Below are 11,828 nucleotides of genomic sequence, written 5' to 3'. Positions count from 1 at the left end.
AGTGCTGTGGCGCTGCAATCTTTGGCTATGTCTTGGGCTACTCAAATATTTTACGTTTTCGATACTAAATTAACTTCTAAAGTATAATTTTTATTGTTTTTATATTTTTCAATATATTTATTTTGTTTGTAAAAAATAAAGAAATAATTTTTAACGATACAATAGCCATGATTATTATTTTAAAAAGTTTATGTTAGGCTTAACATTGACGAAAATTCAAGGCGAAGCGACACACAACGGAGAAAAATTTCAATATGGGATAGGTTAATATATTTTTTCGTACATAATCAATTATCTGAAAAATAAGTTATCCAAACAACTCCAGTCCCCAATTGATTCGGATAAACGATGCTCTACTGTATGCTGGAAAGATCAGAATTGTTACAATTGGCATATCCCTCCGACATTTTGCCTAGTTTCGGACCTCAATTGCTTCAATTTAATATGTGTTTTAATACTCACTTAAACCTTTATACGCAAAGTTTCTGAACTAATTCTAATTCACACTGCAGCCTCAAGTGACTTCTCCGACATTATTGCAGGATGCCTCATATTTTTTTTTTTTTTTTACTTTACCTGTGACAACAGCAACAGCTGAACAAAGTTTTTCAAAACTGTAATCAAAACGTATTTAAGTAGCAGCATGTAACAACATTGTCTTAGCTCTTTGGCAACTATAACAATTGATAAAACAATAGCTCGTCAACTTGATTTAGAGGAAGTGATTGACCAATTTGCAAATGAAAAAGCGGAAAAACAACAATTTTGAAGCTTTTTTATGTATTATTAGCGAGGTTATGACCAAAGTTTTCATCTCTAAAACGTGAACATCAAGTGCCACTTTCAAGATAGTGGCGCTCGACGTTCACATTTTAGAGATGAAAACTTCGGCCGTAACTTCGCTAATGTTCTACGGGTTTTTAGAAATAATCAAATTAGTTTAGAGCAGGGTGGAGAACCTTTTTTGAGCCCACGTGCCATACTGTAAGTATACTTAGCTTTAAAAATGTTTATACGTGCCAAAGTTTTAAACTTCGAATAACTATATTTAAATAAATTAAACGAAAATGCTTTAATTAGAATAAATGAAACAATGATTGAAAAAGACAAATGATAAATCAAAATCGTATGACACGTTACGTGCCACTTTGGGCACACGTGCCATAGGTTCGCCACCCTTGGTTTAGAGTATTTTAAATTTATAAAGATTTTTAAAATGTATATTTTTATTAGCGTTCGTAATTATTTGTTTTATTAGTAACCAAAAGATATGTCTGGCATTGCCCATCCAAACAGGAAAATGGCCAAACGTTGAAAATCATTACAAATTTGGTTATTTTAGCGTACAGTTATTATGTTTATCGCGAAGTGTCGAGGAGATTAAATCGGAAAGAGTGGGGTGTCCGAATTTCATGAAAGTCTATATTTTCCAGAGAATAAGTATGAAAAATTTTGTGCGGATCGGACAGGGGGTTAAGGAGTTAATCGATTTGTTCAAAAAGTGAGGTATTCGAAAAGTTGACTGTATTTACATTATTTATTTTTCCTTTCAATTCAGTTATTTTGAGTTTTGGGGTTATGTTAAACCGCAACTACTATCTCAACACTTCCCAATAAGAACTTTGCATAGTTTCATACTGATGTTTGAATAACGAATGAAATTGCACACACTAATTTAGGATTTAAATATGATTAAATATTAAATAATATTTTAATATTTTTAACCAGATATTAGTAGACTTAATTAATACAAGTTATGAAACATATTTTCTTGTTCAGTTCGCAAATTAACAATGTAAAAAGTGCATTGTCAAACTAATGCAAGCTAGTCTTCATTCTTCTGGTCAGTGTATAGCTGTTCAATTTTAAGAGCCTATTTGATTTGATGAAGATTGAGGGCTTTTCTTCTGCTAGGTTCTTTTATCCCATTCAAATTAATTGCTTGAGATTATTGAATAATTGTAATTTTGTAAACTGTACTAATAATCAATGGCTATGTTCATCAGTTTCAATTGTTCTGGAAAAGTTGAATATTTCCCTGCTGAATGTCCTCTGTAGTATCAGTACTTCTGAATATGAACGTTTTGACATCATGGTTAGTACTGGAATTCATTTGTGGTACTACTCATGGTAATGACGTCAAAATAATTATAATTTGCTGTTCAACAGATACAGATTTGTATTGAATACATACCAGCTACCACTATCGTTAGAGCAGTGTTTTTCAACCGTTTTCTCGTCATGGACCAGTAAAATCATGGATAATTTTACATGAACCAGTAATTATATGTGACTATGAACTATACTTATTTATTAGGCTTATATATGCCTACCGTGAGCAAATGACAATGTCTTATTGATAAAACACACAATGAAGTTTGAAATAGGGTTACTCACCACTCTTACACTTCTGTCAGAATGATGCAAGAGGATGAGGCCATAAGGGGATAGCGGTGGCAAACAAGAGATTGACGCCAATTTACAAAGATAATCGCATTTATTTATAGTTAAAATTTCTTACAGTTATCCAAGTCAGACAAGCAAAGATGTTCTGAAGACTAGGATAGTGGGATATTGCTATGGTCTGAAGTTCTCCAGTAGTCAGACTGATTCCATAGATGCTTGTTTTTTCTCCTCCTCCTTCAATGTCTAGATTGATGAACAGGATAGTTGATCCTTTGTACAGGAGGTTAGTTCGACAGGAAAGTTGATCTTTCAGGTCAATGAGTCGATGCAAGAAAATGGTTGATCTTCGCTATGATGGAAGATCATGAAATGACCAAAGATGCTAGACCAGGGGTCGGCAACCTTTTGAGTCGGAAGAACCAAAATTACAAATTTTCAAAGTTTTTAAAGAGCCACAAAATTTTTTCTTCCCAACAATAAATAGTACTCGCATAAATAAAGATTTTTGATAAAAAAAAAAACTAATCTATTTATTCATATATAAGTAGTGTTTTTCACAACAAATTAGATAATAGAAACATCCGACGACTGCGTCATTCGAGAGCTTCCGACGGACTGACGACAGTGACGACGCGTGTCACGGGGCAGGGATGCGGTGAAAAGCGAGTACAAGTGGCTGAGAGATAGAATCAATGCCTAATCCTCGTTAATCGATTCAGAACGATTTTTAAATTTTTTTTTTTTATAAAATAAATAATATTTGTGTATGGAACTAAAGAGCCGCAGCTTCACATCCAAAGAGCCGCATGTGGCTCGCGAGCCGCAGGTTGCCGACCCCTGTGCTAGACTGTTCCTTCACCCTTTGGGGGAAAGAAAATGAAATTACTTCTTTCCTTGGGAATCTGTCCCTTTTATATAATTTGGACTCAAAACTGATCATTTTGATTGATCCAGATCTCACCATTTCCTGTTGATTCCCATTCTGTTACTAGAAGCTGAATTTGGATTGGAGGTGGACCCCTCTGTCTTCACCTTGATACCAGGCTTATCACTTCCTCAAATGTTTAATTATGACTTCCCTGGGGTGATAACCTGTAATTAAGGAAGAAGGTGTTTTTCCATTTGAGAATCTGTATAGCTATGACTAATTGATCTTACTCGATACTTAAACATCTGTGTCAAATCTTTTGCTTGTCCAATGTATTGGGGTGGGAAGTCAAAACTGTTTGTTTGCAATTTCATTCTTCCTCATCATTTAACTCCCTTAGTGTAACTCCCTACAATAACACTATCGCTCCATCTTCGAGTTTTTCACAAACAAATTAACATTTTTACAACTACGTTTTCCACCAAGAGAAGAAAAGAACACAAAAACAAGTGAGGAGGTCCAGACCTCACATTACATAGAATTACTGTACATACGGTAATTCTAGCTTATTTTTAAAATGTCACCTGTAACCAATTGCACCAGCATCAGTACTTCACAGTCAAATATTTTTCTGCAGACTAGTGAAATTTTTTCATGGACTAGTAGTTGAAAAACACTGAGTTAGAGCATTTGAGTCTGCTGAACATAACCAATTTTGTTGTTGTAAATACTGAATCTTTGAAATTTGTAATATATGGGTTTTAGGCTAATTATTATTGTTCAATTTATAATTTTTGTTCTGTAGTCATCCAGTAGTGGCATGTAAAGTTTAATAAAGGTGTTTGTGTGGTTTTTTTTTAAAGGTGCAAGGGCATTGGGTGCTGGGATTTGGCTCTGGTGCAAGGGATTTTTCTAATACTCTAGACCTTGCAAATTTTGTACCCCAATAGGGACTAGAGTTCCAGTAATTATCCATTTTATCTGACCAGTAATACTATTAAGTGCTTTCTTTGTACTTGCATCTCAAAGAAAAATAACATTGTTAGCTGACGAACATTATCTCAGCTGGAAAAAGAACTTTTATTATTGAGCAACTGAGTCATCTCATCACAACTGTATTCATTTTAACTGAGACCATAAATACTACAATAAGCATCATTAGAGAATCAACTCCTGTTAGGAGGGAGTGTACACATTCTTCTCTACATACATAATCCCAACCAATTTATCCACAAACAGCTTAGACATTCTCAGGTATGCCAAACTGTGTTGATGACTTTATACATGTTCTCACAGCACTTTTATGTCTATAATGTGCCAGAACAGTATTAGACAGATATTGCCGTATTGTGTTTTGATTGCTCTCCAAAACAATAGCTGAACAATTTTGGTCAATGAATTAAGTTTTCAAACATGGCTAGACTAAAGAATATTTACAGCTTTTATCAGAAAAGTTCCAGGACAAAGCTTGTAAAAAAAATAGAAAATTGTAATTACCAAGTAATGATTACAATTTTCAATTACAATTTTCTACTTTTTACAAGCTTTGTCCTGGAACTTTTCTGACAAAGAGTAACTGAATTGTACCTTGTATTTTAGCTGCTTCAACCTTGTTAACAGAACTTTTTGGCAGAAAATGTTTAACTTGTATTTCTAATATGCATCTGATTACAAAAATATTTAAACTAAATTAGTGGGATGCAATTCCATTCATTATTTAAATGTCAGTATAAAATTGTACAAATAAAGTTCTAGCTGGGAACTATTGAGATAGCAGCTGAGATTTAACATAACTCTAGTAAAGTATTTCCAACTCTTTTGATGTATTTATTTATTTATTTTAAACATTTAAGGTGTAAAATAAATACACGAAGAGAACATCTAGGCATTTTGTGAAATAATAAAAGTGAGTGTATAATTAAATCTGTGTCTACAACTTCAATGACAGTGTTTATTGTATCAATATTTTCATTAGTAATTATTGTTGGAATAGTCATTGCACTTCTAAGTATTTTAGTCCTCTAAGAGTGTTGTCTAATGAACTTGACCTAATGTAACAACAATGAAAGAGCCACTATTTGACCAGATAAAATAGAATTGAATGGATTTATTACTCTAAATCATTTTATTAAATTACTTGACCAAATTTCACTGTCTGCATGCAGTAAGTTACTAAATTATTGGACATATCCAATTGAGTCTTTTATAAAGACTATCTTTAAAATGTGCATGAATCTTAAAAATAAATAAATAAAATACATTTAGCAAACAAAATATTACTACAAACAAAAGCATTTCATACTAATAAATTCAGTTAAAAGTTTTTGTTAAAATTTTTGCAACTTTCAATATTCCAAATATTGTATTTGTTGTATCAATACTGTTGTGCTGTACCTATGCTGTTTATTTCTGAAAAATTATTCTCATCTCTCAATATTTTGATTTAAGGGAAAGGAAGACACTATGCCTTAATTTACAAATATGAAAATTTACTGGACAATAATAATAATAATAATAATAATTCTGTCAATGAAAGAGAAGTAATATAACATAGAAAGAAAGTTATGTAAAAAATCTTTTTTTTTTAAATATGAGTAAATAAACATGTATTTTGATTTAAAAAAGAATTATATTTGTAAACTTTTTTATAATATTGAAAATAAATAAATACATTACAAACAGTAAATTTAAATACATTACATTCTTTCAGTTAATTCTAATTTATGTATATAGTAGAAAATTCAAAGAACTTTTACTTCAAAACTAATTTTTCTATTTACCAAGTTTAGAGAACTTTGAATTCATTACCTTTGGAGCATTTAAAAAGTATATAGTTAGAAAAACATCTTACAAATATTGTTTATTAAAACATAGTATAATTTTCTATAGCATTATTTTATATATAAGTGAAGTTGATGAGTATCTATATATATAAACATCCCAAAACCAGATGTATTAATACTATACTAAACCAAACAATCACCATATTTGATCGAGTTATTTTTTGCTACAGTTAATAATTAGAAATTAAGTAATTTGGTACTAGAGGTGGACATTAGGCTCCATCTCTTATTTGAAATTAATAATTATAACTTAATAAGAGATGGCACCTAATGTCCACCTCTAGTACCAAATTACTTAATTTCTAATTATTAACTGTAGCAAAAAACAGCCCAATTATGGCAATCATTTAGTTTAGTTGATGAGTATCTGTAAAGATGTCAATATCCAGATAAAACTTTATTGTAGTACTAAAATAATTAGGGTGGTTAAAGAGATAAATTGTGGCTACCCACACAGATCATGCTGCGGACCTGGCATGTGGAACCTTGTTTACAACAGCTTACTAAATGTTATTAACAAAGATGACAATACTACTAGAATACAAGGCTTTGCTGATGACACACTCCTTCTTCTTAAGTACTGGAATAGTGGTGAGTTACAAAGAAATGCAAACGAAACCCTACAGAAAATCTGACTGGAGCAAGACCAATAAACTTCCTATCAATTATAACAAATGTGAGGCCCTGGTTTGCACCAGGAAGGCAAATAGAAGGCAACTCCAACGGCCATTATGCCTATACATCAATAAGGAAAGAATAAAAGTCACCTCTCACCTGAAGTACCTTCAGCTGGAAATATCACATAGAAGAGATCTGTAAAAAAAATGCACCAGCGCATTAATCAAATCCGCCACATCACCCATAACACATGGGGTCTGAGCAGTACACATATCAGGATTATCTACAAAGGTGTAATTGAACCAGCACTCACTTACGCTGCCCAGATATGGAGTGAGAAAGTTCATCTTATTCATATAAAAAGGAAACTACTTTCTATCCAAAGAGGAATGGCCATCAGGGTATGTCGTGCTTACCGCACAATGCCTACTGATGCACTGCTAGTGTTGGCAAACATCACATCTATAAATTTGAAAATTAAAAGCATCCTCTGGAAGTGGAAATTCATCAACAACATGAGTAATGTAACAATTGAGGAGGATAGACACCGCACAGGGGGGGAAGAGAATTACCCACCTGACAGCCAGGACTTATTCCAGGTGATAAAGGATCACAGCATTGATAAATACATTACTGGAGTGGGTACCGATCAGCATCCAGCTGAAATTGGGAAGCTCCAAATAAATATTCATGGCAACAATTTTAGTAACAAAGGGACTGGAATATTTACACAGATGGCTCAAAGAGCAAGAACAGAACAGGACAGGACAGGACAGGACCCGCTTTTGTAACATATAACGGTAATAATAACCAGATCGAGCATCAAGAATATTATAAACTACACTGTCACTGTTCAAATAACCAGGCAGAGCTCTGGGCTATGCTCAGAGCCTTAATCACTGTAACAACTAATCAAAAGAAGTATAGGGGCAATATTAACTTTAATAATGACAGCAGATATGTGCTGAACATACTTAATAATAGCGGCAAAAGAACTGAAATAGGAATAAAAGGAACAACTAGCCAATAATCTAAACAACCGAAGAGCCCTTATGTTTAATTGGACTCCAGGCCACTCCGGTGTTGAGGGTAACAAAGAAGCGGACACGCTAGCCAAAAGAGCTGCCTCCCTGGAGATATACTATGCCTACAATAGGATCCCTGTCACGAATATCAACAGACACATTAATAACAAAATCCTGAACATCTGGCAAAGAGTTTGGTAAACCTCCAACACTGGCAGAGTCACTTATCACTTCTTCCCTTCCATTAAAAAAAGGCAACACCTAACCTATATAAACATTAACTATATTACGATGCAATGCTTCACCGGCCACGGCAACCTACAGAGTTACCTCAGCAGATTCAAAGTAAGGGACAATGCTACTTGTGACTGCGACTGTCAATCTGTGGGTGATATTTATCATGCTCTCCTGGACTGCCCAAAACACGATGCCACCCGCCAGCTGCTGTACTGTCTCACCATTCAAAATGGCCAAAACTGGCCACCCAGCCTAGATTTCTTCTGTTCTTCTAAGGAAACTTACCACGTCTTCGAAACTTTCACCAAGAACTGTGGACTGTTCTCAGCTACAACTAATCAACAGCACCAAGCTGCAACAACAACAGCGGCAGCAACGTCATCAGTAACAACAGCAACAGCATTAGCAACATCAATAATGATAACAAATACAACGGCTGCGGCAACATCAGCTCATTGACTGCATCAGCAAAGTTGTTTTTGGTGGCTCACTGGTCTTTTGTCATCCCACTTTTATTAGATGTTATACCTTCATTCAGTCTCCAATGTACTCAACTATGTAAATTTATGCATTCATCATTGCCAGAAAGGCACTTTGTTTGTATATTTATGTTTGATTTACACTGTAACCTTGTTTTGTAATTTTGTATAGTATCTTGTACTCTAGCAACTACTGAAGCAATTGCCATAAGCTCTCATATCTTCTTTCACACTTTCCTATTTTCCTTCATTTCACACTTGGTCTCTCATTCCTTTCCTCTTCCTTCCATTTCTTACAGGGCTAAGTCTGCCGCTAAATGACAGACAGCTCTTGTACTCTTTAAGTAAAGTACTAAAATAATATAATTTAAAAATGAAATAATTTAATAAAGTAAAATTTCATTACAAATACTAGTCGTATCTTGCTTGCTTGCCATGTCCAATCACCTGGAACAACCATTCTTCACTGCAGAGATGACCTTTCTTTGTAGGCTACAGCTCTGCACAAATATGTAAAATAGTCTAAAATGTCCACAGGTGACAATCCCAACACAATTAAAATTATAACATTTTCTTGTAAAAAAAAAATAAATAAATAAAAATGAAATACTTTGTTTTTAATTAAAAGTTTCTTTTATTTCTTTTGCAATTTATATAATAACTGAATGTATTTCTTTTCATTAACTTACTTCACTAAACACTTATTTTATATGAATAAATGTATGCAAAAATTAATTAAATACAAATACTGCTAAATTTATCATGTATTGTTATTTAACAAAATAGTAAAATTATTATATAAATTTCTGTGGTTTTTAATTTTTTATATCAATTCATAATTCAAAAATTATTTAAAATTCAAATTATATTAAAATCTATACAAATTTACAAACATACATTTATGATATTTTCAAGGAACTTTACAATTTAATTTAAAGTCTTAAAGATATCAAGGTATTCCAGTTGGAATAATAAAAGATATTTTATCAGCTGTTTCACCCCAATCTGCTCTATTGACTTGAAAAACTACAATCCAAGCAAGTAATGCAGCAGCCCAAACTAATGCGCCTATTCCTGATCGTAAAACATCTGGAAAAAACATTTATATTATTTAAGTGTACAATTTGTTCATAAATTTTAGTTGAACAACATTAATTTTTATTCAGAGGTTATAGCGTTAAAATATACAATATATTTCATTATAAAGTTTATATTAAAAAATAATTAGATAATAATATTAGAATAATAATAAATATACATTATTGATACTTTTAAGAAAAAAAATCAACAACAATCTTACTTATCATACATTGTAAAAATAGATAAATAAATGAGTAATTATTTATTGTGACATCATAATGCTCTTAATTTTAGTAGTGTCTTTCCCCTGTACAGTACATCATACTTTTCCTGTTAACAGTGGAGTCATGCCAGTCATCAATCTAACTCCATTTAGGAGAAAATTTTTGAATTAAAATAACGACTTCTGGTCCATACATAAACAGGGCCTCCTGTCTCTAAACTTTCCATATCTGATTTCAACTTTCATCTAACTCTGTTCTTAGATAATTTAAGGATGGACAGATAGACAGATATCAGTGGGAATTTACAGTGGGCCGATTCTTTCCTTCCAGTAATTCTAAATTATTATTTAAATTAATTAATTAATTTATAATTATGGAATTTACGGGTCTACTGTTTTTGAAAATTGCAGCCCAACAAAATTCTTAATTATTCAGTTGAATAAATATCTATAAATGTAAACACAGTGCACTGTCATTAATCTGAACTTGTACTAACAATTTTGTTAATGAACAGTAGGGTTTGTTGCTTTTTGAAGAAATTTGTATAATTTGAAAACCGGGTGTTCCCAAGTAAAAAACCCGGTTTTTGAGCCTACACTTAAAACATAAAAACTAATTAATTATTTGATTAAAAACATCAACATTTTGACACAAAATTGTCCCTGGCATAAAACAGGAATATTATTAAATACTAAAACATTCAATAAAACATTTAACACCTTATAATGCTGAGAATATTTATTAAATCACAAACATTTTCAGCCTAATGGAATAGGCCATCATCAGGTGAAGGCTATCAAACCAATTTGAAAATTGTGTTAAAATGGAACTTTCGAACATTACAAATTCAAAATTAAAACGTAAAATAAATTAGCCAATCAATATACAAAATAACTATAATAAATAGATTGAAGCCATATTAATATAAATAATAAAATAAGGCAATATAAAAAAACAGAAATAAAGATAAACCTAAAAGATTAAATGCACAAAAGAATTAAATTCATAAAAATATAAACCAAAAAGCATCACATTTTATAAAGGGCAGATAGGAACTAAGAATTTGTGTGTTTTAACTTTTCTTTTACAAAGAACTTCCATGCCGAAGCTAAACTATCAGCATCCCTTGCATTGATACAGCCGTTCCTTAATTTACTCTTATAAATTTCAATTTTTTCATGTTGCAAAGCCAACGATGGGGATCGCACAGTCTTGAGAGTAGATGCTTCATTCCATTTAACTACTGAAGTCTCCGCTTGTGCCATACTGTACAAAGTCTCCGCTGTGCCAAAACCGTGGTACAATGTCCTTTACTAATGTCATATCTTTAAGCCTAATAGCCAAATTCCGTCTAGTGACTCCAATATAGTCCTTCATAATTCCTAGCTGTTGGTTTTCAAAGGGAATTTTTTTTTTTATACACGCCCGCTGTTTCTTCTTTCTTAAGCTTGTCCTTATCGTTTCTGAGAATACTGTATAAATTAGGACCTCTTTTGTAAACAATTTTGGAGCGTTTTTTTGTCTGAAACTTGCTTCATGATGTCCCTGAAGTTTTTATTATACGTGAATTTGGTGATCTTAAATTGATCTGTTCCGGTTTTTAACCTCTTGCCTCTTCCATAACCAGAACAGATCAATTTAAGATCACCAAATTCACGTATAATAAAAACTTCAGGGACATCATGAAGCAAGTTTCAGACAAAAAAAGCTCCAAAATTGTTTACAAAAGAGGTCCTAATTTATACAGTATTCTCAGAAATGATAAGGACAAGCTTAAGAAAGAAGAAACAGCGGGCGTGTATAAAAAAAAAAATTCCCTTTGAAAACCAACAGCTAGGAATTATGAAGGACTATATTGGAGTCACTAGACGGAATTTGGCTATTAGGCTTAAAGATATGACATTAGTAAAGGACATTGTACCACGGTTTTGGCACAGCGGAGACTTTGTACAGTATGGCACAAGCGGAGACTTCAGTAGTTAAATGGAATGAAGCATCTATTCTCAAGACTGTGCGATCTCCATCGTTGGCTTTGCAACAAAATTATT

General features: G+C 32.5%; 1 protein-coding gene across 1 annotated transcript in view; it reads right to left on the bottom strand.

Annotated features, from left to right (window-relative positions):
• Positions 1–9,189: 9,189 nt before the first annotated feature.
• The window catches only part of LOC111639445 (gamma-secretase subunit PEN-2-like), a 22,528-nt gene continuing 19,889 nt past the window's right edge, over positions 9,190–11,828 (bottom strand). The window contains exon 3 of the mRNA XM_023385338.1: positions 9,190–9,565. Coding sequence (XP_023241106.1) covers positions 9,426–9,565 — 140 coding nt within the window. The 3' untranslated portion in view covers positions 9,190–9,425. The remainder of the gene's footprint in view (positions 9,566–11,828) is intronic.

Source organism: Centruroides sculpturatus, unplaced genomic scaffold (genome assembly GCF_000671375.1).
Source record: "Centruroides sculpturatus isolate CEXI.00-Female unplaced genomic scaffold, Cexi_2.0 scaffold213, whole genome shotgun sequence".
Lineage (NCBI taxonomy): Eukaryota > Metazoa > Arthropoda > Arachnida > Scorpiones > Buthidae > Centruroides > Centruroides sculpturatus.
The sequence above is the reverse complement of the archived record's forward strand: the minus strand, read 5'-3'. Positions and strand labels throughout refer to the sequence as shown.